Source organism: Seriola dumerili, unplaced genomic scaffold (genome assembly GCF_002260705.1).
Source record: "Seriola dumerili isolate Sdu_G_001 unplaced genomic scaffold, Sdu_1.0 BDQW01000110.1, whole genome shotgun sequence".
Taxonomy (NCBI): domain Eukaryota; kingdom Metazoa; phylum Chordata; class Actinopteri; order Carangiformes; family Carangidae; genus Seriola; species Seriola dumerili.
The window spans coordinates 6,190,583-6,215,819 of NW_019174365.1; the positions used below are offsets into that span (position 1 = coordinate 6,190,583).

Consider the following 25,237-nt stretch of genomic DNA (forward strand, 5'->3'; position numbering starts at 1 on the left):
TGTTTGTCCAGTTCAGACCTTCCAGGACTTTATTCAGCCTTCAGTTGGGATATAAGTCAAGTCAAAGTCATGTCTGCTTTCTAGTCAAGTCCACAGGGCTCTACTTTCTGCGCCGCACTGCTGTCTTGATCTTGCGCCCAGCAATCGCTTGCTGTCCAGCAGGAGAGGCGGTGAAGGATTTAGCTGACCTAAACGGCAAAAGACATCTCATCATTATCAGAATCACAACAAAACACCACAGTCATTAACAACTGCCAAATATACAGACTGATCATTACTTATACTAATTAAGTATTATCAAAAACATCAAGGAACTTTTAATGAACCTTTTTCAATAATTTGACTTCACACATGTTGCACATCCCTATGGCTATAAGATTAAGTCACCAACATGATAGCAATTTGTGATATCAAAACAACAATTTAGCTTTTTGACATAAATTCTTTCTCCTCTAATGTTACTCCTCTACTATTTAAGTCTTCACACAAAGATATCTATGGCACTGAATTATTGGGAGTAAAATAATTCTTGTCTAATCACGTCTTATTCAAAAGTAGCCCATCTCTGTCTCTAGGTAATAAAAGTGACGAGTAGAGCTGAAAATACAACCAACAACTGGACAGGATGAAGGAGCAGTCAGTCAACTTAACATTGGGAGGAGAATTCAATAATTCACTGATTTCTTAAAATATTTAGTTGCACTGAGGAGTTTTTGTTCATTCTCATTCATGATGCGTTAGGAGCAGTTATGTTAATCTATATTTCACAAGGAAATAAAGAGGTGAAGAATAATTTCTACAGAACATTTTTGAATCTGAACATAAATAATGATGTTCTGTTTAATAATCTGTCATTAGAAATATCTATTCTAAATGTTTGGTACTCTACTGTGTGTCTTTACTCTGATTGGGCCAAAAGATGCACATGTTATTTTAAATATACTTATAAAGGAAACCAAGAAGGTGCAACGTACCCAATATTGAATGTAGGGGGTTGTGAGAAGTTGAATCCACCTCCAGGTGCTCCTGACTGGGGTGCAATGGGAGGGTTGGCAGGGGGGGCGGGAGATGCTGTGGAACCGACTCCAAAAGTAAATACACCTGAGGTGTTGTTTGAAGCTCCGAATGCACTGGCTCCTCCAAACTGAAAGCCTCCACCTGATAAATATAATGCACATTTACATCTTTAAAGGCAACTATAATTTCACCTACATGTGATAAACTTCATATCGTGAGGATCACTAGCACAGCGTACTACAGACAACCTGAAAGGAAAACCGATGATATCCGTCACCCACCTGGTGCAGAATTAGCAGCCGCCCCAAATACAGGTGTGGAGTTGGCCTGCTGTCCAAAGACAGGTGCGGCATTGGGTTTGGCCCCAAAGGCTGGGCTCTGGGAGGGTGCAGCTGTGAAAGGGGATCCGAAAGATGAGCCAAATGAAGGAGTCTGGTTGGCCCCAAACCCACCAGCGGGGGCTGAGCTGAATACAAATGGAGAGGGGGCTGCAGACGGAGCTGTTAATGAAACAGAGAAAGGAGGAAAATTATAAATACATGTACAGATTGTAAAAGTAAATGCAAGATTTGAGCCCCCAACAACTAGCAAGAGCAGATACAGACCTGAAGATGAGACAGCAGAGGGTGCTGCTGCTCCAAAACTGAAGGATGGAGCAGCAGGAGCAGGAGCAGGAGCGGGAGCGGGAGCAGGTACAGGAGCAGGAGCAGGAGCAGCAGCACTGGCAGGAGCACCAAAGATGAAGGGCTGAGCTTGAGCTGGGGTTGGAACAGAGTTCAGAGGAGCAGCTGAGGGAGCAGGCAGCTGGCCATCCTGGTTCTGGCCAAAGACAAACGCTTTAGCTGGAGCAGTATCACTGGAGGTTGCAGCAGGCTGACCAAACATGAAAGTGCTGGGCGCTGCAGAGGGAGCTGGAGCCTGGGTGGAGCTGTTGCTGCCGCTGCTGCCGAACAGACTGGGAGTTGGAGTTGAGGATGACGAGGTGGTGGAGTTGGTGGTGTTGGTAGGATTACTAGCTATAAAGGAAAATGCTGGTTTTGGAGCAGCAGCAGTTGAATCTGTCAGGAGAAAGAAAGTGTTGTTTATAGTGTGTAGTACATTGCAGTGGGAAAATTGTTTTGCCAAATTATTTTGACAACAACCCAAGTTTTTGTTCGTTAATTTCTAGTCAGTAGATTCAGCTTTTTTTTAACTTTAGTTTAACATATTTATTTTTTTTTACTTGTGCACACATTGTTTCTACAGTAACGGCAAAAAATAACTCTTGGTAAGAAAGAAAACCTTTCACCCAAAATATCGAATTCTTCTTTTAACAATTTGCCAAATAGAACAACTTCAAAATAAATCATGGAAGTCATTACACATCAAAAGTTTACTAAGTCACAAATGAAATACCTGTAGCACTTTGTCCAAAGGTGAAAGAGGGCTTTGGGGCCTCTGCAGCAGATGTTTCGCTCTTATCTGCTGGCTTTCCAAAGGTGTATGCGGGTGGAGGTTGTTCTGTTGGAGCACTGGGCTTGCTGAAGGAAAAGCCACCAGAAGTGGCCGCTGCTGGTGTCACATCTGCATCTTTACTAGCAGCACCAAAGAGGAAGGTAGATGGAGCTGAGGAGGCAGCGACTTCCTTCTTTTCCTCTGGCTTCCCAAAGGTAAACGTGGGAGCAGCTGGCTCTTTGTCTGCCTGTAAGGATCCAAACGTAGAGCCCCCTTGTGGTGTCGTGGTTGCCAAACTTGGCTCTCCCAGTCTCCCAAAAACAGACCCAGTGGTGGTGGTTGTGGTGGTTGCATTGGTGATTGTTGATGTGGTGTCGTTTGATGATGCAGCACTGTCGCTCTTTCCTTGAGAGGAAACGGGAGGAGTGAAACTAACAGAGGATGACGTGGTGGTGGCGGTGGTGGCGTCTGATGTTTTCTCTTCAGGTTTTGACAGTCCAAAGGTGAAGCCGCCCTTAGAAGAGTTGCTTTCTGTGCTAGACGATCCATTTCCAAACACTATCCCACCACTGTTTCCAAATTTAAACCCAGAACCTGCGGCAGGTTGGTCTGACTTTTTGTCATCACTAGAGGCAGCCCCAAATTTAAAGCCCTCAGATGAGCTGCCAAATTTAAACCCTGATGAGGCATTAGTGTCTTTAGAAGTGGTTTCTGATGAGGAGCTTCCAAATGGGATTCCAAATTTGAATCCCCCTGATGATGAAGATGAGGAGGTTTCTGAAAATGAGCCCCCAAACTTGAAACCTCCAGATCCAGACCCAGAGGTACTGTCTGATGTGCCAAACTTAAAACCTCCAGAACTAGAGGTAGAAGAGCCTGAAGTCCCACCAGATGACGAACCAAAAGACGAACCAAAAGCTGAGGAAAAAACAGATCATAAAATTCAAAAAACATGAAAAGTGTGGATTAGGTTCAGGTTACACTTCAAGTCTTGAGTTTCTGGAAAAATAATATTTTGACTAGATTTGGTTTGGCTATCTTGACAGTTTAACTTGATTCAAAAGATTCAACAAGATGCCATCATGCATCAATATTATATCGCCGTTTAGCATAGATATCAAATTACCTTTAGGCTCCACATTAGCTCCAGGTTTGGCTGTCTGACAAGCAACACACTGAACATCAGCAGCCTTATTCTGTACAAGACAGACATCACAATCCCAGGCACCCTCTGGCTTCTTGAATTTATCTCCTAAACCAAACACTGGAGCAGTGCTGGCTGAAGAGGATTCTGCTGAAGCTCCTGATGATGTTCCTGCTGATGCTCCTGTAGTGTTAATGAAGAAAGGAAGATGCTTTTAAAATACAGTGACAGTTAGTAGAATTCTGCTTTCATGAAAAACAAAGCCAAAAACTGAGCACTTTGTAGATTATCAAATACCAATATGACCACATCCATGCTCTCATTACCTGGTTTAGCGCTCATGCAGGCCACACACTTTGTGTCCTCTGCCTTGTTCTGTACCAAACATATATCACACTCCCATGAACCTTCAGGTTTTTTGAACTTGTCTCCAAATCCAATGAACCCTGTGGAAACAGGGGCTGTGGAGGTGGGTACAGTCTTAACAGCTGAGAAGGCAGAAGGAAGAGTCAGTGAGGGTTTCAGTCCTGTCCCGGGTTTGGCCGTTTCACAGGCCACACACTTTACTGCATCAGGTTTATTTAGAACAAGACACGTATCACAGTCCCAGGTTCCTGCAGGTTTGGAAAACATTGTGCCAAAACCTGCGGTGGTTGTAGTGGTGGAGGTGGTGTTCGTGATGCTGCTCTCCAGCCCAACCGAGGTTGTGGGTGAAGGCTTACTGTCCATAGATTTAGATGAGGAGGAGTTGGGCTGGGGGACCATACAGCAAACACACTTTGCATCTGATGGCTTGTTCTGCACCAAGCACACATCACAGCTCCAGTTTAGTGGGGCTTTGAACAAATCACTGAGCCCTGTTGAAGAAGAGAGGGAAGAGGTGGTTGTGGAAGTGGAGGAGGAGGGGGCAGTGGATTGTGTGGAGGTCTGGTGGGGAGAGTTGTCTGGGCCTGGGGAAGTCCGAGCAACAGGAGAGGCAAAACCTAGAGAGAGCAAGAGAAGAATTTAAACAATGAACTTCCAGATTTAGTCCTGTAACAATGTATGACTAGGCAAAAACACAAAAAGGTTGTGGATAGTGTGTCAGTGATTCCTACCAGGTGCTTTGAGAAGATCCAGCACGCTGCCCTGCTTCAGGACCTTGGCTGGTTTAAAGGGCCCTTCAAAGTCTTCTGTGCTTTTGTTTGCTGCTGGCTTCACTGTAGAAAACACGGAAACACAAAGATTAAAATTGATTCTGAATTTTTCTCGGGTAAGGGAAGAAATCAGAATCATGCCAGCTGTAAAAAAAAACACAAAAACTCTTACCTGCTGCTGCAATGGGAGTGGCCAGCTTCCCGTTTGACATAGAGGGACCCATTTTTGCTACAGGTGCACTAAAAGTAAATCCAGCCTACAAACAGGAAAAGCAAATAACACTTATAATCAATGTTACTGTTTTAAGATATATAAAGCATAAAAAGAAATATAAAGCATTACTGATGATGTAATTAGTAAGAAATAAACCAATTACTTACCGAGGGGGAAAAGCAAGGGGGGCTAGCAGCAGTTGCTTTGACAATAGGGGAGGAAAATGTAAAAGGTACACAGGGGGGTGTCGTGGCCGTTGGAGGCTCCTGGAACAAACATGAACATTAGTAAAATGTCGTTTTCTATTAATCTTAAACTAAATGTTGCAGTAGGAAGAGACAGTTTTAGGACAGACCTTATTTGTGAATGTTTCCTTCGCAGGAGTAATGGCCGTGGCCTTGGAGGGGGTGCTGATGGTTGCGGAGGTGGTGAGAGGTGGAAGAGGGGAGGAGAAGCTGAAGGTGGGCAAGGCGGAGGTGCTGATGGGAAGTGAAATGGTTGGAAGGTCGGGTACCTCAGCCAACTGCAGTCAGAAACAAACATCAGTGTCACTTTGTGCACAATTTCAAGACACATTGCATTTTGTAGGGAGAAATGCAAACCAGTAAATAATTCTGCCATTTCTCAGCAGCACATCTTTCAGGTTGATTGTGAAAGGAGATAAATGTATTGATGACTTTTCTCTTGGCCTGAAAATAAATCTGATGCTGCCCAGGTACAATCGTATATAGTAAATAGGAAAACTAATTTCTTTCTACCTTCATAAAAAGACTGTTTGTGTTCCAAACTGATAAGCACTAAGAAACTAGACCCTAGGGTTAAATAACAAATAATGCTGAAATAGAAATGCACCACAATCAGTCTTGGAATCAGAGCCTTGTGGTTTTGGAGCAAAAGATTCACTGCTCACCTCATCCTCTTCAGGGCGTTTGGAGGAGGGTCGTGTACTGGTCCGCTCTCTCTTCATCTTGCCCCCTCCAGAAGCGACGCTGCTGGCTGCAGGCGTGCTGGACAGAGGATAGGCTGGGCCACTGGAACCCATTGTGCTAGTAGAAGATAACACAGGTATAGTAAGTAAAACAAACTAAACTTCATACAGAGAGAAGTCAGGCATCCACAAAAAAAAAAGTTTGATAATTATCAAGGATGTTGTGATTCTCTTGCTTTGTCACCTGGAGTAAATAGCTTGAAATGATTTTTCAATAAATCCAGCCCAATGGAAAATTTTCCTCTGTAATATTCCTTGAACCTCTTATCACTACAGAAATGTTAAGAAAGCTACTTCGTTTCCATAGGAAACAATTAACAAAAACAAGATTGTTGATCACCAATCAAAATAAAGTAATGTAACAACAAGGAACTGCCAAGGAGTTGTTTACATTTAAAGGAGATGACAGAGCAGCACAATCTCAAGGCTTCAGACTTATTTTTCTGAACTGAGAAAGTAGCACATGATTTAGTTGCACTTTTTTTTGTTGACAGGATTTCCTTGTTTCGCCATGTTGAACTTTATGATCGTTGTGCAACATCAAAGTTTCAAGCTTAAACTGTGTTGACACAGTAACAAGTTTGGAGTTCCCTGCAATGGATGGGCCACAATGCCTACAATACGCACACAGCACAGCATTCCCTCATACCACAGGTAATGTTACAGGTGCTGCCATTGTGGTTGAAAGTAGTACTTTTTCTTCATCACCGGCTAAGTCGGTCCCTCCCTTCCTGCGCCTGCACTCTTATCATCAGTTGTGTCTGACTCTGGACCTCTAAGATGTTTTTCTTTTTAAATGATCAGCTATAGATCGCTTCATCTTAGGAACACGGTAACAGCTAAATAAATTGTTTAGCACATTTCATCATCAGTGTGCATGTAGTGAGTACTACTTTCAACCACAACTGCCAACCCATTACCTGTTCCACAAGAGCACCAAAAGCACTGCGACCATGTGAAATTTTAACTTGCATGCTCTCAAAATAAAATGTTGGCTATGCCTAAGAGTTGTTTGCATTAATTTACTTTAGTTTTTTTTTTTATAGCAAGAATTATTTCAAACAAATGGTATCATCCGTAATAAATTTCAGCCTATTGGTACCCGATTAATTCCTAAAAGTCTTGCATCAGTACCTTTGAGATGGACCGGGGGTTGCTTTAGGTAGTTGCGGTGATTGTCTTGTGGGCTGTTGGAACAGTTCAAGAAAATAATTAGCATAGGAGTATGCATTCATCACCAATTAGCAGCATTTAATATAAAGGAACAATACTGTGGTGTAAAATAATGCAGCATTGTGTTTCTGACCGTCTCTCTTAGGGTCCTGTCCAGAGTTCGGCTCACTCCTCCAGGAGTCAAAGTAGGCCTGAAGGACACGGAGCGGTTTCCTGACACAGAGGCTGCAGCAGGAACCACCAACTTCTGAACCGGCGGGAGGGTAGGATCCATCTGAATTAAAGAAAAGGTGTTCATATATGGACGAAAAGTAGAAACATAATGAACAAAAGGTGCTTTCTTCATTTAATGTGACTAATATAGCTTTTGGCTCCATGCCACAGAACTCAATGAGTGTACAAATATTATTAAACAAATCAAAGAATCATTCCATTTAGGTATTTAAATATAGCTTCAATATAACCAACACAGCCAGAGTAGTTTATTCCTCATCTCTAGAGAGATGCAGGATTGTTTCTGAGCAAAACACACAGGGCATACGTATTATATTTCACATCAGGTTGAGACTACATGGACTGGTCTTGATAGCAGGATAAAGTCTTCGCCTGGCAATTTGTTGATAATAAAAATTGTAAACTGTAAAATCGCTGTAAAATCCAAGCATTCGTTTCTATAGTTTTTGTTTAAAAAAAAAAAAAAAAAAAAAAAAAAACACAGTACAAGCTATTTTTTCCCAAATATCTGTATTCGGATTGGCCTCAAAAATCCAGTATTGGTCGAGTTATATTTTGGGTTCTGCCAAGGTAAAGTTATGAAAGGCTCATTTATAGGGGACTTTCTTGTTTTGGACTTGCGAGGGTCAATACACCATTGTTGGCCTTTACAAAGCAGCTGTCGCAGACGGGAATGCCTGACAGTTATTACTGAGGTCAAGTTCAGTCCAGAGCTGGCACAATTTAACAATAGACCACACAGCACATACACACTTTCATGAACTGAATACAAAGTCTACCACACTTTTGCTCACAAGCACTTGTGTGCACATGCACATATGAAGATAAACACGCACGCACACACAGTGGTGAACAGCTGTGTCCCAGCCGAGGAGAATCCTGTTAACTACTGTAAAGGAGGCCAACAGGCAGTGGGACAGGAAATGACAGGAAAGACAAACCACAACAAATGCTGCTGAGTTTGTACAATGACATCCCTGTTTCATTCACATCACTGAGCCTTGTACAAACACTCCAACAGAAGACACAAGCGAAGTTTGTTTGCTGATGAGTATACACCAGCTTAAAGTCATACACAGACATTTGGCATGAAGTCATTATAAAATCAGAAGCTTCTCCCAAATGCAATTTTTGATGGACTAGACATGAATATGGCCACAGGAATATCAGAATTTGTACTTACCCGTTTCTTTTTCGACTGGAAATGTGAAACATCTAGGTTTGTGCCATCCATCGACTGCCAAATAAAACTCATGTCAGAAAACTTTTTTATTTGACAAAAATTGAGAAAATGTTTTTATGTAGTTTTTACATTTTACAGAAACTTGTAATTAGAGAATAGTAATTCCAATCTTTTTTCACATTTTTGGGTGTTAATGATTGATGACTGTGTTGCACTATGCCACTGCAAACAAATGTTTATATACACAATATAAGTATGTTAAGAACTCTTACTGGTGACAGGGGGGATGAGGCTGCTGCTGGGATTCTCTTGGCATCCTGCAGATGAGAAAAAAAAATCAAAATGCAGCTATTTTACAGGAATATAACTACCAAGGAAAATGATAAAATATTATGACACAAGATTTATATTAACAACGTATCAAGTGTCATACCACTGATTCACTTTAAGTTGAAATCAGGTTTGAACCACAGAGATTGTGTTTGTTTTTGTGTGTGTGTGTGTGTGTGTGTGTGTGTGTGTGTGTACTCACAGCCAGAGGGCTCGACATGCGCTCCAAGGACTGCAAGATGCGTCTGGCTGTAGCACTGGTCACGCCACAGGGCTGAGCACCAGCAGGCTTGGCCTTGATCTGTCTCCTCACCGGGGCCTACGGATCAGATGAGCTAATTTAGTCTCCAATTAAATTAATATTATTCACACTTGAGTCACATTCATTTTATGATGTCAGAAATTAACTGCTCACCTACTAAGGGCTGATAAACTTCCAGAACTTTGAATGTATATGGAGAGTGACTATAACTAATGTGTCCTTTAAATTCAAAATGTTAACATTATTTTGTTTTTGACACAAGTCTCAATTTCTAGTCTATATATTTCTCACTAGCTCACCTGGTATGGCGTTCCAGGACGTGTGCGAGAGCTCCTGACTGCAGCTGCCCCACCATACGTGGTCTTCCCGGGGTAGAAGGGAGAATCTCCAAGCTGGCTGGAGTTCAGCGCTGTGCTGTTTAATGTTGACTGAAAGAGAAAGGGTTAAATTAAATAATATCGGTATAAGTTTAATTACTTCATTTTGTTACTAATCAATGGCATTCTCAAATATAATGTCCTTCATTCATTTAAAATTAAGGCTTTGTTATGCTTGAAAACAAGTAGGTTTAAGCAGCTAAATGAACAATGTCATCAGTAAAACTGCAAATGGACCCTGTAATCTTTTCAAAAGCCAATCAGAATTATTAATATTTCAACTGCTTTACCCATAAAAAGACAAATATTTCCTTGTGCTAATAAAATTGTCAAATATTTTTCTTCCGTGATGTAAATATCATCATCATCCCATGTGGTTTAATATGGAAAAAGTAATCAATCTCTGTGATGTTCGAGTATTGTTAGAAACATGTGAAGCAACAAGCACAGATGTGTACTAGGTGTCACTGTGAATTTTATTTTTATATCCTCAATACCGCTTTCTTCAGACTGCACACCAGAGCATAGTTCTTATTAAGTGTTGGCTAGACTGAGTTGTGGTGCCTGACGCGCTGCCACGCACATGAAAGTAGATGTACAACATGTTGATGACACAAGAGAGACAGAATGCAACAAATCAAGACACTGCCTGGCTGTGAGCAGAGCGGCAATTTTCCAGATTATGCATGTAACACATAACACATTCTAAATTAATAACTACATCTGAAACTTGAGGTACCAATATGTAGCTACACCTAAAAAGCAATGGTAAGTTCAAAATGTGTCCGAGTTTGTGGCACACGTGATTTTGAAGAGTTGGGTTCACTGACCAAATTCTAGAGGGACATTTTATATTTAAGTGGGTCACTGCACTAACGGTACAGCCTAGATCAAACCCTGAGACACCAAAATACAGACCTTTGTGGCACAGATTTGTTCTTTCAGTCTGCTTTTCTATTTTCTTTTTTTTTCCTTTTTACTATTACACATTGACAGACTCACTATGCTGATGACAGAAACCCAGATACTCACATTGGAGGAATTTCCAAAAACGGACAAGTTGAAAGCAGGCTTTTTCAGACTGGAGTGGGAGGGCTGGGGCCCAGAGTTTGTTCTGTCCATCTCTGGTGACCAAAGCTGGGGAAGTGATGCCGTTTTGGAAGTGGGGACATCTGAAAAAGAGGAGATTCATCTAAGACCATTTTGCAGAAATCCAGCCTTGTCTCTATATTTCAGGTCTGAGCCAACCCACACACAAGAGAAATAAAGTCACAGACACTAGCCTCTACCTACTGCAACACTAATAATTCAAAAGATCTATCAATTATTCCGTAAAGCTAAAATCAGCAACTTTTTTTGGTTCTGTGGTTGAATTTGCTATTAATGCGCTTCTATTCAGTCTCAGACAACAAAAAGAAATCCTGTACAAACAAGATCAACACACATGCATTATGTCCATAAGAGGGCACCAATACAACAAGAGACATATCTACTTTTACTACTTACTATAGGCACTCATTTTGGAGCACATTTTTGAGATGTGCCCTCAGGTTGCTAGTGCTGGAGTGATAGGCTAGGCTAACTGTAGCTTGACCTACATTTCATTTTCAATAAATAAAAATGACGTGACTCCTGACCATCATTCAGTGCAGCGGCCAAGGCACACAAGAGAACTCGTGAGACAGACAGCTGTAGTGGTGTTTTTTTATTATATGATTGAATTTAGAATAGTCATTAACAGCCATAATGTAAATGCTTTGTCCTTACCTTTGTCAGAGGCGCGAGAGGAGAACCCGCTCGTGGTGGAAATGTTATCATCTTCATGCTGCGAGAGGTTGTCCTTGATTTCTTTGACCAAGGAAAAGCCTGTGGAAAAGGGGCCAGGGGCTGAGGAGGTGGAGGGCTGGGAGAAGAGACTGCTGGAAGCCCCCAGCATTGGGGAGGAGGCATCTAGTGGGGGAAAATGGAGGTGGGAGCGACTCAGAGGTGGTCGAGAAAGCACATACTCCTGAAAGTTCAGGGATGCCCGACTGGTTGAGGGCTCTGTGCAAGAGAGGAAAGGTACAGATGAGCATGGTGGTACAGAGAACAATACAAAACTACAGTTGTCATGCAAGGGATCTAATATTCCCTTGATAATTTTGGATGACCTAAGAGACTGAATGGAACTCTCACCTGTGTTACTGGTGCTAGGCTCCGGGGAGTCACGTCCATCAAGGGGAGGAGGTCCCTCTTCACTGCCATTAGGAGGAGGCGGAGTAGGAGGAGGCTGGCAGTTCTGGTCTGTCCCTTGTACAGCCCCCCCTCCTTCAGGAGCATCTTCATTCTTGAAGTATTTCTGAAGCCAGGAAGGAACGATGCTCTTTACTGTGTCTGTCACTCGACTGATGAGGCCTGACTGCTGCTGATAAAAACATAAGAAAGGGAGATGAGGTCATAAACGGGGGAACGACATGAGTGAGCGGTAGAGATGAAGGCATACAGACAAAATAAATAACTGTAAATTTTGGACATTATAGCCCCGTCATTGGAAAAAAATCCTTGACGATCAGCAATGGCTATATTTCAGTGCATGTGAAACAAAACTTAAACTAAAAATGTAATAATGCTTGGTTGGATGAATTTTTGGGATTTATTTTTCAACTACAAAATACTGATGCTTGCATTTATAGTGATGAAAACAATAATAAATGTGCCGCAAATCAATTCCACATAATCTGTTTAGGCCTCTGAATCATGTAAAACAGTTGCTGAACTCTTGTGATTTGCAGAATACAGAAATCAACACTGCATTTTATTATTTGAATCAGCTGCACAGCCCCACTTGCAATGAGAAGCCATTTGTCCTCTCCAGTGCAAAGCAAAACACAAGCTCAGTAAGACAGAAACTGGGTCAGGCGCTGTGTATGCTTCCATGAAGCAGTGAGCAAGTGACGCTGGGCTGCACTGGGCTGCACTGGGCTGCACTGTACTGACGTCTAATGCTGGATGAATTCTAATCAATAAGAATGAGTCTTGACTCCTACGCCACACATGGAATGTAACTGCATTTCCAGGATTTCAATATCTAAGAAGCTCACTTCTGTAAAATCTATAAGATTTAGCAACTCAGTGAAAAAATGTCTTCTACATTGTGGGCACTTTCTAGGGCTTAACTGGCTAACTGGAATATATCCACCACTCTGAATGGGTTTGCAGACCTTGAAATCAGTATATTCTGTTCAAAAGTTATCAAAATGCTGTTTAACTTGGTGCCTTGAACAAAACTCGCTCCTGTAGTTGAATATATGAGCATTTAATGCTGGTATATTCTCCAGGACTCAAGGTTTGTTTCATAAATGATAACCCCACTCCATAGAGCAGTTTTGGAGTTGCAGTGGGGGAGCACAACAAAGCCAGAAACAAAATCTATAACATGAATGTAATGACCAATTAAAGGGAAGGATCTATTGGAGAGCAGTGAACCAGGCTGTGCAAAACTCAAATTTGGAGCTTTTTTTCCTGCACCAATTTCATTCATAATATAATTTATTTGGTTATTAGACTGGTAATATGACTGCATTTGAATGTCTTCAGATAAGGCAAAGCTGTCCCATGTTTTTGTGACAAGATAGATGGAGATGGGAAAAGTTGAGCGAAGGAGCTAGTTAGCTGGTTCATCTCTTCATGTTCATGCTGTGTAACCCCTGGTAGCTTTCAACTCCTGATAACAGCCACGTGTCTCTTGCTTCCTGCTTATCTTTGATATACACCTGTTGGCCACCCTGCACTTTAACCTATGTGCAAATACAAACAACTTTGACTAGTCAAGAGTGTAATAACACCACTGTGCTGGTTTACTTAGCGCTACATACACTATTGTTATTAGGATTTAAGGATGCCACATTTCTGCTGTGGACAGGGTCATGTGACTACATGACCTGCCATCAACTGATACTGCTCTCTCAGGAAGCTCTCATGTCTAAGTTTGAACATGCCTGTAACCGAAAAGATCAGTACATCTAATTTTTTAAGCTCAAAAAAAAAATCACATGAATGAATGTGATGAACACATACTCCAACACCTTTTAAGATCCTTTATACAGCTCAATTGTTTCATTTATGCCATGTGAAGATATACAGTAAGTGCTGGTGAGAAGGGCTCCCACTGTTACGACTTGCAAGCAATCAAGTTTTGAGATGAATCAAAACTGCAATGGTGCAAAAGCTGCATGTCTTATCATGTTCCTGCTTTTTAACCCATAAAGCTGTGTAAAGTAAGCTGTTGTTGAAAAGCTTTACCCATTTTTTCCATGTCAACTGTAAACAAGATAGGGATAATCATTGTTTTCGGCTGACTTCAGTTCTGACACATTTGTGTGAACTTCAAAAACTTCTGCAGTATTTGCTATTTAGTGTAATATATGAGCATTAATGTATGTAATCATGACACAAATGAGAAACTGCTCAACTCATGTTTGCATTTATTCAAAATTAATATTACAAGTTCAAGCTGGTCAGTTATTGCATTTGTTTCTTGGCAGCAATGCATCATTCCAGTCAGTCTCCCCCTCATTTCAACACTGTCTAAACAACAGCAAATATGTATCATAGGGTCAACATCTAATGATCATAAGTTTTGCTGTTGGTGCAGTGCAAGGGGATATGGTGTCAGGGGATTCACCATGTTACTGATACTGCATGCCAAGTCAGCAGCATTCATGAGAAAAATGACATATCTTTTCTTTGCATACTCGCTTAAGTACAAAAAAACCCCCACACTAGCTCAATATTCACTCAGCTGACACTTCTTTAGGCCCACCTAGTTAAAACTAATGCAGTGTAAAACATCAGCCCTAGTTTGTGGTGGTGTTGAATTGTATTGCGCAATACTGGGGGTAATTCTTCACACCATTTATCTCAATGAAGGTGGACTCAAATGTGTGTGTGTGACACAAATGGTGCACTCATGCCAAACACGATATTTAGTTTATATAATCACTAAATAATCGCTGTCATCATGACCACAGCTTGTAGCTTTATAATTTTGGGTAAATTGTAAATAAATTGTATATAATGCAAAGTAGTCTAAGTTCACATAAATCTGAATAACTAATGCCTACCATTAACAATGATGACTAATCAATGAAACAATCATAATCTTGTCTGCTAGGTGTACCTAATAAACTGGCAACTAAGTGTGTCTAGCTAATAGCCTTTAGTTTGTCACAATGATCTGCTGGTTGTATAACTACAAATATTCACACAGTTGTCTGTGCAGTCGAGAGGACACATTGACAAATTGTCTGACATATAAACAAACTATCTGATTTGTAGGTCAATCGAATATTCTACGTAGCGACTGACAAAATAGATCAAAAGTCTCCCGTGTATCAAGACTCATTATGTCCACTGTTCACATCATGTGAATCGTGAGTGGTTTTAAAACTAACATTAGTTGTTGTCCAAGCACCAAGTGAATCCACTCAGGCAACCATGTGGGTTTTCCAACCAGCCGATGCTTCCTGCGCAATCCAACTGGCTGAGATTTGGCTAACGTTAGTTAGCCTGACATCTCAAACGTTTCCCGGGACGCCAGCACCACAATCTTAAAATTCATCTGCATGAAAGCTAGTCACACGCAGCTGTGGACAGGTCCCAAGCTACTGTGTCCAAGCGACCATGTCACTTTTACCGGCAACGGCGTGAACCGTCCAAACTTAAGAATCGAAGACAACAATGCGTTGCTCGCCAGTGCTAGCCTGCATTAGCTACAACGGCTAATACGTAGAATTCTACTTCCTTGCCTTCTGCTAACTTTGCTAGCAGCTAAGAACTTCCCAATAGAGCTAAGGCCGGTTATTCCAACGTGTCATGTGTGTGCTTGCACTTTAACAAATACTAATTAACTAGTATAAACGACTCGCTGTGCCGTGATTTGACCTGTCAAATCCGTCTGATTTTGCTAACCTATAAGCCAGCATGCTAATTCTCTAGCATTTACCGGACATGCTAGCAGCGCGTGGAGGCCACGAGCGCTAACAGCAGGCCGTAAAATGTCTCCAACAAAACAATAACAACCGCTGAAAGATAGTGGCACTGCGGTCACAGTAATGTCCTCGACACGGGCTTTTAACACGAAAACTTTCACTCGATTTACCTGTTTACTCTTGGCGTAAGGTTTAGAGGCGATGTGATATCTCCTGCTTCTAATTTTCCCTCCACCCGTGGCCGCCATGGCTTTTTCGTCTGAGCGTCTATCGGTGTTTCGGCGCCGGATAGCTGTCATGCAGCACAGGGGCCACGCACAGTGGCATCATGGGAAATGTAGTAACTGAATATAACAAAGAGGTTTGACAGGATCTTGTACCACATGGCTCTAACATGGGCTTATTTTGTGTCATACGACTGAAAATTATTATATAGCCAAGGGTTTAAAACATGTTATTATTTATATTAGCGTAATTTTGTAATTTCAGTAGATATGCAACGATTCGCTGACCACGGTGGAAAGTAATTAAGTACATTTGCTCAAGTACTGTACTTAAGTACATTTTCCAAGCACTTGTACTGTATTTGGGCACTTTTGTTATATGCTACGTTATAGTTTTAATCCACGACATTTGAAAGGCAAATATTGTACGATTTTGCTATTTGGCAGCTTTTGATTATGATTATAACATGGCATTCCTGTAGTACTACTTTGATGTAATGTGCGTTATAGGTATCTTAAGTATGCTTGCACCATCTTCATGTGAGCTCTGTTGGGTAAATGAAGAGGAAATCAAATTATTATAAAACATGTTTTGTGTTGTAATGTCTACTTACACATATTGTAACAACAAAACATACTGCAGCAAGGTTCTCCATCTAACTATATGTGAACTGTTTCTTGGATCTGTCCCCAGAAATATTTTAAGTTATTTCTGTTATATTGTAGGGGAGACACAGAAATCAAAATGGTAACAATTAATGCTGTTAATGGAGATATCTCAAAATGTGGACACAATGAAAAACAAATAAGATAAAATATGATATGTGGTACTTTATGTGTACAAAAACAACCAAACACACCCATATAAAATAAAAAAATCTGCAATACCAAGTATTGCATTGAAGGTAACAAATAACAAATTTTAAACATTTCATACTAAACACATTGTGGCCTGACAGTTAAATCATTGTAGATACTCTAAAAATTGAAATCAGTGCAGCAAGCAAGTGATTAAGAAAGTTTTATTTAAACAGTGTCAATACAAATTCAATCAGTAAACATTCACTTAGTAACGTTTGTCAAACTAACGGGAGGTTGTAAAACACACTCTAACACTAAACATGAAACTACACTGCATCGTTCAATAATATTAAGAACAACTTATGTGGACCAGTCACCTATTGTGCTATATTAACGTAACATTGTATTATTTTGGAGCACTAAAAAACCTCAAAAAGACTGCCTCTGAAAAGAATAATTTCACACAAGTGATTATCCTCTGCTATTGAATGTCACCACAGTGCTATTGCATTGAATGTCACAGTATTCTGTCAGTACAGCGTACACATACACTGCTAACTTCTCTTAATTACAAACACATACAAAATTGCAAAAATAACATACATCTCAACAGTTCCAATAATCACATTGATAAAAGCTTAGAAGGGTAGGAATGTAAAACATGTAAATGCTACAGTTGGTTCGGTTAAACTTTGTCGTTCCTCTAATTTAAATTAGAGAAAAAATTTTTCCTGATGCTGTTATTTTCATTGAGGAAAAGCAGACAGTGCTGTATATACCAGTAGATTACTGTATTATCGATAAGTGCAAATTTGGCACTTGAGGCAATTGTTATAAAAACACTAAAACATCAAATCAACAAAGTTAACATATCACCACCAATTCAAATGACTTACAAAATGCACAACAATAATTGTGATCTTTAGTTTTTCTAGTAAAGCTATTAAATTCAGTGACAGAAATATTGATAAACAACAGTCAAGAGACAAGAGATTAAGTGCAAACAAGTCCAAGGGCATATAGAAATATATATATATATATATATACTCAGGGTGGTTGTGTGGACTGGTTTGCAAACCAGACCAGACTGATAAAGCTGGCACACCCCTGACCAGACATATGTGCATGTCCCAAAGTGCAAAACATCCAAACAACATTCAGTAATTTAAGGCAGAAAATGCTGGGTGTAGGATGACGCTGAGGCTAGCATGCTAATTTATATAATCCAAGTAAGGCAATCTTCTCTTTCAAAATGTAGTGCATATTTCTTAAAAATATCTTCAATTCTGCCCTTCTCATACGGTATTAAAGGTTTGCTAGTACTGCCGATTCCACATACCACACATCACCACCCTGGTCTGCAGGTCTATGTAGCTTTCAGCTCATTGATGTGTTGTGCCTCTGACTCCCACAGCTATTACAACTAGATAAGCTGAAATAACATATCAAGGCTTGTTGATGTTCTATTGTGGAGTCTACCTCCTGGTCTCTAGGATTCTTCAAATCCTTAGTGCAACTCTAACCACAATTATTCTGTAATGTGCATAATGTTTTCCCCTTTGTTGGGTGCTTTCTAGAGTCTATCCATCACACATCTCCTTCGTAGAGGATGTGAACACTCAGCGTCAGTGTTGATTATTGTCTCTTTCCTCCATGGCCATTCACAAATCTGTTTCTCCCAGAGGCTCGCTTCCGTCTTGTAGGTTGTACACTTCTCAAGGACTCCCTCTGACCTATGGAGTAAAGAAACATCATTTTGTTAGACATTTAGGTTGGAGTTTAGTGAACAGTTTAGTGAACAGTTTGCCGGTTATGAGACTGACCTGCAACACCATCTGGGATGAAACCACATGAGTCGACAACACTGCTGTCATCGCAGTCCTCACTTTGCATAGAAATGCTCTGTAAACAGAAGAAAGCTCAGAGCCCGTGGCATTTCTGACAAACACTAATAAGATGCACGACTCTAACCAGTAACTTATAACTGAACTAAAAAGAACTGTTTGACTTCTTCTGGTTCAGATTTTCACGTCTCGAGGCATTTTTCAAAGACACGTGTCACAGCAGAAAAAGCACAGGTGTAAAAAATAGTATAAATAATTGTTGAATTCCATTTAGCGGTTTCAGTTTCAAGATGTTGGTATTGTGAATGCTGTTGTTTATGTTATTAGTAACACCTGTGCTTTTCTCTGTTGTTGCAAACGAAAATAGGTCAGCAAAACAAGATTTTCAGATGGTTTTACCTTACTCTTAACACAGACATCATGGCAACATTCAATCAAGAACCAAGATGACATCTTACCTTCATTTTACTCTGCTCATACCACACCATCCCATATAAGCATAGAAGCGTGATGAGTGCCTGAAGAAGATGAAAAGGAAGAAAAAAAGAGGATACAAAACAGAAATGAATGAGTCTGCTTAAACTGTAGTTTACATGTTTTTGCAAAGACATGCCAGAAAATACACTAAATGACCAGAAACATAGAAATCCTGCACCTGCAGAATGAATAGATCTTACCTTTAAATTTGCATACAGTATGCACAATACTGCTACATAACCTGATGCATACTATGGCAACAATGTTTTCACACTTGGATTTCCATGTTAACAGTAACAAATTACCAAGAATGGGCTTGAAACATGATCTAACAGACTCTGAAAAAAGCACCATAGTGGGTGCTGGGAGGGCAAGCTTGAACATTTTTTAACAGTAGACTTATTAGGAATTTTAAAGTTGCCAATAACCATCAGTGTAGCCTGATAGCAGTCATGACAACTGTTACTAGGGTCCAACACAGCACTGAACAGACTTTTTTATGTATTGAATCACTGAGTATATATCTGCATGATATGCCAGAAGCAAAAGGGTCAAAGTAAAGTCATTATGCTTGACATTATCATGATATCTACTAATTTTCAAAATGTGTCCATGAAGTTGTGATGTTCCTTTTTCAAAAAGGTACATAAGGGCATTGCAGTGTTGTTATATTTCCACAGGAATTATAGTTACATAATTCTCATGCAACAGTTCAGGATGCACTGAAGTGAATCATGTCCATTAGTAGTGCAGAAATACACACACACACACACACACACACACACACACACACACACACACACACACACACACACACACACACACACACACACACACTTACCAGACACAGTAGCCACAGGAGTACATAACGGATTTGTGTCTTGGAAAACAAGTCGTGTCCAAATTTCACACAAGCAAGAGCCTCCAGGAAAGCAATAGCTCTAAAGGTGAAATACAAGAGTAGAATTAAATGGGTAGTTTTGCTGCTCTGGAAATTTGAAACACAGACTGTTGTATTTAACAATGGCCCCCTCTCTTGGCAAAGAAACTTCATTGCAATGGAGCTTCTCTATGGATGTGCAACACTTCTGGCATTTAAATCGAAATGCATGCGCTCTATATTGTTGTTTCCCATAAACACATTAGGAAAACTCATTTGTTCAACCGCAGTGGGCACTTTTTCAGTTTTAAAGGTTACACTGCAGAGGTAAACCTCAGACGAGAGAGTGGTCTCAGCGTTCAGTGTTTCAAGCAGACGGAGAGAGCCTGTCTCGTTGCTATAGAAACTGGAGCAGACTGAGGACATCAGCAGCTTTGTGTCTGAGATGAGGTCATAATGTTATGAATTTCAATGGACTAGAAAAAGAGTTAGAAAACTGAATCTCAATAAAGCAAATCTAAAACTAAACATTTATGGCAAAAACAATTCCAAAGAACCCCCAAATGAAAACCTTGAAGATAGTAAAACTGTGGTTTAAGTGGGGACTGTTGTTGCCACTGCTAGGAAGTCCATCTCCATTCACTGTTCAGTTGAATATATATATGAATCTACAACAGATTTCAACTATAAACAGGAAAAGATGAAGATGTGACACTATCAATTCATGGCGTCGTCAGAGCAGAAGTTCTCACTGTAATTTGTTTGATCAAAAACTCGAACATCCAGCCAGCGAGGACACATATCGCTGTGACAGTATGGCGACAAAATGAAAGAAAACCTACCAGGCTCTGGACAAGGTTCAATGTCAGTTCAGTTTGCTTTCCAGACTACTCCTATTGGAGTTGTGATTTAACTGACGAGCGGATAAAAGCAAATTTTACCCAAAACTCTGCAAGTGCAATGAAATAAATATATATAAGAATTTCTACTAGGGGTGCACTAAGTTTTCGAAAACCACCATTAATGCAGCTTCCAAACTTGTTTCTAGATCACTAAAAACATGAACTGACAGGTGATACTGATACTTACCCAAACACCCAACACTGTGTGCCAACGCGTTTACACTGAGTGTCTGTCAGGTATGCATAATATTGTCTGAAAAGAGTTCAAGAAAATGGCTCATTTGAATTCTTTTTAACACAGCAAACAAAGCAAATATTTTAGATTTCCACACAGACCTAAATGTCAGAAAGTATTTGAACCGACAACTTAGCATTTGTTTTAGGTAGTGTTCAAATCTAGTATATCACATTTACTGCTGCTCATAAGTGGTGTGTAAAGAGATGTCATTTTGAAGAGCAAACTTACCGCACAGTGGGTGCAGTGATGACTCCAACAAGGAGGATACGACACCAGCTGAGTGGGTGAGAGGCCTGGAAGACGAAGATGTGCTTGAGGAAGAACGTGTTCAACTCTGTCAGCTGTGAAGATAAGGGATGTCGGACGGATACGATTTAATAGGATTCTCCATGGATGTATTTGCTGACAAACATAACAGTATAGATAACAGGATGGGACAGTGAACAGGGGAGCTGTTGTAGAATATGTGATTCATCTCTAATTAAAAAAAATTATCAACAGATTAATACTAGGGATTTTTACAATCTTACAAGAATTTCTGGGTCAAAGGTCAAAGCCTACCTGCCATAAGATCATGAAGAGGTAGATGCCTGCGAGCCTCTGGAAGGACGACTTTGGGTCGAACCAACGCACGTAGGTCCAACTGGCCGGGGTGAACTGGAGCACGGCTCGCTTTATTTTCCCTGTGGTGGTGTGGATTTCCCTGAACAGACACAGTATGTACACCTTTGAGGATACAGTGATAAATACGGAATCTTGCTTCATACAATAACACGGGGCTATGGAGAACTCTAGTGTCATAAATCATCTGATTTAAATAATTTGTCTCATACAGCAGCAATGGGCTAAGACCAAGGGGAGAAACGAAGAGTAAAACTTCAGTTAAACAGACCTTTTTTTCCACAACCAACATTTTTACTTGGAGCCGTCGTTCCACTTGTGCTTTTCCGCTGTGACAAGTCATAAGGTCTGCTGCAAAAATTATCTTTGAATGTGATTTATTTGGGGATGATAAAGAATCAAGATTCAGGCTAGTGAGGTGTATTCAGAAAGCGAAATGACATGTGAAGTACAACATGGACAGACATTTGAAAGAATAGAACAGAAGAATGGTGTTGCTTGTCAAGCCAACGCATTAGTCAAATCCAAGGTATGAGAGCCTCGTGTCTTTTGTGTGGCCAGGATAAAGTACTTCCTTAGAAAAGGGTAGGTTGTATTTAACATAGCAGGAACTTTTTTTTTTTCATTTGCACGACAGAAACTAAAATGCTATCAATCATATTTTTGGCGGCATGAGAGAGAATGTTTGGGAATTACTGGATTTAGTCCTTCCAATAGGAAGGAGCATTTGATTTTTAAATTTGTGATCCCAAAAAAAAATCTTAAGGATCTATATATATCATCTGTATGATTTTAGAAAATACACAGAAAAGAAAAAGTTTGACTGACTTGATACTGGCCCAGCGGTAGGTCCTCATCTCCAAAAAGCGGCAGACGGTCATACCCAGCCAGATGCCCCCTCCATTACACAACAGTATGTCCAGTATCACCTGATCCCACCAGCACTCCGCAAAGTTTGGCAGAAGGTGCATGAAAAACAGCTGTAAAAAAAAAAAAAAAAAAAAAGAGTGGAAAGGATAATGAAAATGCAATATATTTATGTGGCGAGAAGTTACATCAAAAGCTGGGGCTGGAAAATACTAAATCTACAAAATGTAAATTTAGTTAGTGTGTTATTTGTATGATGATGAATGTTGCACCTTGTTCAACCAAAGGCTCCGTGACGAAGTCGATTCTGTGATGGGTAAATCTGGTATTAGGCTAAATCCTGTAATCTAATCCTTCCTGTCAACAATTGGCAGCAGTCAAGGCAGCAGCTCTTGGCATGTGCAGAAACTCCTGCTGATACTACTGTTTTGTTATGATGGGTTTCTCCGGAACAATCAATCCCTGTTGCCTGCTCAGACTGAGCTGAAGCAATGTTGTTCTCTTGTATGAGCTGGATCACTACAGTTTACAAGTAATTACTTTTTTTGCATGACCTTGCAGACTTCCCAGTGGGGGTTGTCTAGGTCCTTGAACTCTACATAAATGTGTGCATGATTTACGTCACAAATTTTAATGTAGGCAGATAAATCCTGTTCTCATCTTGAACATAAGTACACACACACAGATTACCTCTGTGAGTTCCCAGGTGATGCTGATGGTCCAACAGAGGCCGTAGCTGCGGATGAGCAGTGCCTTCATGGCCCAGCCTGCAAAGTGGCCGAATGCAAAGATGTCGAAGTGGCTCAAGACGCGCTCCCATGTTATCACTGTACAGTTTACAGCATATTCCTGTAGAAAAGAAAAGAAAAGTAACGGCCATCAAAAAAGAAATCTGAAAGTTATTCCGAAAACACAAATGATTACAATGATGCTGATCTTTTATTCTTTCAATCTTTGTTTATTAAACTCTGAAAAATAGAATTTTATACCTAAATCAAGTCAAGTTTTATTTTCAATTTTACTAAATAACTAGTTTTTGCAATCTGTACAACAAATTACATCAGCTTGATTCAGATAAGGCAAAGCTCCACAAACAAACCTAAATGAATGATATTGTATTTTTTTATTCACAGTAGCCATGATCTGTTTGCTCTATGAATGGGACCCTTTTTTTTTATCTATATACATGAAAACTTTCAATATAGAGCTTGTAACCCGTGATTCTACAGAAGCAAGGAAATTTGTCTGGCAATATCAAAGATCTGTCGGGCCTTCCTATGGCCATTCCTACTTCTGAAATCTTTCAACATTCTTGATTTGATATGAACTTGCTCTGATGGTTCAAAGGAAAATTAACTAATTCTAAGTTCCAAACAAACCTTACCATGATGTCGGCTTCCCGTGTGGCATAGCGCAGATTTGGGTCCAGCCAGTACATCAGAGTCTTCACCTGGTTCCAGTTGAGGAAGATGAGGAAGACCAGAAAAAGGAAGTAGAGTACACTCAGACCTACCCACAACAGGAGAAAGCGAGTAAGGTTGAAGAGAGATGAAAACTGGATCTTATCAGAAAAGCTAGGTTACTTTGATGCATGGTGAGTGAAGAAAATGTAGACAAACACTTACCAAACACCATTCGCCATATCGCAGGGTGTGGCCTGGTAAAAGGTCCTGATGAAGAAAGCAACATAAGTGACTGTTGGTGTATTTCCACTATTTGCAGTAGAGGAAAAATTCAGCCAAAGAAAATTAACTCATAGTCCACTTACTAGCTTTTTTTCCAGAGCTTTCTTCTGTCTTACTCAGTGGATGGGGTTTGCTAGGATGTCATGGAGATTGTTCCCCTCACATGACCACCTGTTATCACTTGTTTCATACTTGTCAACTGAGCTATCCATTGTATCTGAGCAAACTGCATCCACTGAGGAAGACTGTGAGATGCAGTTGAAAGCTCTAGAAAAAAGCTAGCAAGTACACCTGGAGCTAAGGTTGTTTTCTTTTTTTTCTTTTGGTAAACTATTTCCAAGGTATAGTAATTATTTATGAACAAAATGAAGTAGGATTGCGACTAACTATTTTTCTTTACTATTGATTAATCTCCTGATTATTTTCTCAATTAGATGTTTAATTGTTTGGTCTATACAATGTCAGAAAATGGTGAAAAATTCCCAGCATAATTTGCAAAAACTGAAAAATTACCATTAAATAATGATGGTGCTTACCATTAGGAAAGGCCAGAACACTGATGACCAAGAAGAAGGAGACAACCACAAAGAGGCCAACTTGGAGATTGTTGTCTAAGTGCTCATCATCCCTGTCACAAAACAGTATCACATATTAACAAAGGGAAGGTTATGCTGCTGGGAACTCAACACTGTATTACATCCATAGGCAGCTATACGTGGAAAATGAGCGGTTTAACTTCAAACCTAGCTTTACATTTAGCAGAAAAATGTATGATTCTTACAGTTATTTACCTGGTAAAAGCAAAGTACATCAAGCTAAGCACAGTAACTGTCAGCAGTGTAATAGTGTGTGGTTTATAGAAGAAATCAATACAGATATCATCCACTTGTTGCTCGTTTATCATTCGGAAATGTAACTTGTAGCTGGTATCATCCTTCCGCGTTGATCGGGTAGTCACGGCGGCTGCCATATCGCAGCTGTGGGCTACTTTCTGGACTTTACCAATGAAATTCTAGCAGCTAAAGCCACAAGTTGTAAAGATAGACAGACAAGACACTGCAAATAAGATCCATACGCAAGAACCTTGAAGATGGACTGAACCACAAAGCAAATGGGTGCGAGTATAGTGAAATTACGTGTTCTATTTCTAGTCACCAAAACAAAAGCGTTACATTAAAATATAATATTTTAAAATCACTAGGGATCGTAATCCAATATTCAAATAATTACACTTTTT

At 40.2% G+C, this 25,237-nt stretch overlaps 2 protein-coding genes across 2 annotated transcripts in view; both read right to left on the reverse strand.

Annotated features, from left to right (window-relative positions):
• Window positions 1-15,731, reverse strand: part of nup153 (nucleoporin 153) — a 16,756-nt gene extending 1,025 nt beyond the window's left edge. The window contains exons 1-22 of the mRNA XM_022747094.1: window positions 15,632-15,731; window positions 11,668-11,896; window positions 11,260-11,535; window positions 10,525-10,664; window positions 9,415-9,543; window positions 9,056-9,172; window positions 8,796-8,840; window positions 8,524-8,577; window positions 7,240-7,380; window positions 7,068-7,120; window positions 5,856-5,991; window positions 5,301-5,468; window positions 5,113-5,211; window positions 4,904-4,988; window positions 4,693-4,794; window positions 3,922-4,578; window positions 3,578-3,778; window positions 2,413-3,369; window positions 1,623-2,075; window positions 1,299-1,517; window positions 975-1,158; window positions 1-188 (exon numbers count right to left, since the gene is read on the reverse strand). The exon at window positions 1-188 is cut by the window's left edge and continues 1,025 nt beyond it. Of these exons, the coding sequence (XP_022602815.1) occupies window positions 101-188; window positions 975-1,158; window positions 1,299-1,517; window positions 1,623-2,075; window positions 2,413-3,369; window positions 3,578-3,778; window positions 3,922-4,578; window positions 4,693-4,794; window positions 4,904-4,988; window positions 5,113-5,211; window positions 5,301-5,468; window positions 5,856-5,991; window positions 7,068-7,120; window positions 7,240-7,380; window positions 8,524-8,577; window positions 8,796-8,840; window positions 9,056-9,172; window positions 9,415-9,543; window positions 10,525-10,664; window positions 11,260-11,535; window positions 11,668-11,896; window positions 15,632-15,709 (4,611 nt within the window). The 5' untranslated portion in view covers window positions 15,710-15,731 and the 3' untranslated portion in view covers window positions 1-100. The remainder of the gene's footprint in view (window positions 189-974; window positions 1,159-1,298; window positions 1,518-1,622; window positions 2,076-2,412; window positions 3,370-3,577; window positions 3,779-3,921; window positions 4,579-4,692; window positions 4,795-4,903; window positions 4,989-5,112; window positions 5,212-5,300; window positions 5,469-5,855; window positions 5,992-7,067; window positions 7,121-7,239; window positions 7,381-8,523; window positions 8,578-8,795; window positions 8,841-9,055; window positions 9,173-9,414; window positions 9,544-10,524; window positions 10,665-11,259; window positions 11,536-11,667; window positions 11,897-15,631) is intronic.
• Window positions 15,732-16,700: 969 nt separating this feature from the next.
• Window positions 16,701-25,081, reverse strand: LOC111223165 (phosphatidylserine synthase 1-like). The gene is made up of 13 exons (XM_022747201.1): window positions 24,792-25,081; window positions 24,537-24,628; window positions 23,941-23,985; window positions 23,700-23,824; window positions 23,006-23,164; window positions 22,277-22,428; window positions 21,389-21,530; window positions 21,056-21,168; window positions 20,777-20,842; window positions 19,649-19,748; window positions 18,789-18,848; window positions 18,310-18,388; window positions 16,701-18,219 (listed from the first exon to the last, which is right to left on the reverse strand). Exons 1-13 carry the CDS (start codon window positions 24,968-24,970, stop codon window positions 18,122-18,124), a joined length of 1,410 nt encoding a protein of 469 aa, XP_022602922.1. The 5' UTR covers window positions 24,971-25,081; the 3' UTR covers window positions 16,701-18,121.
• Window positions 25,082-25,237: the final 156 nt, after the last annotated feature.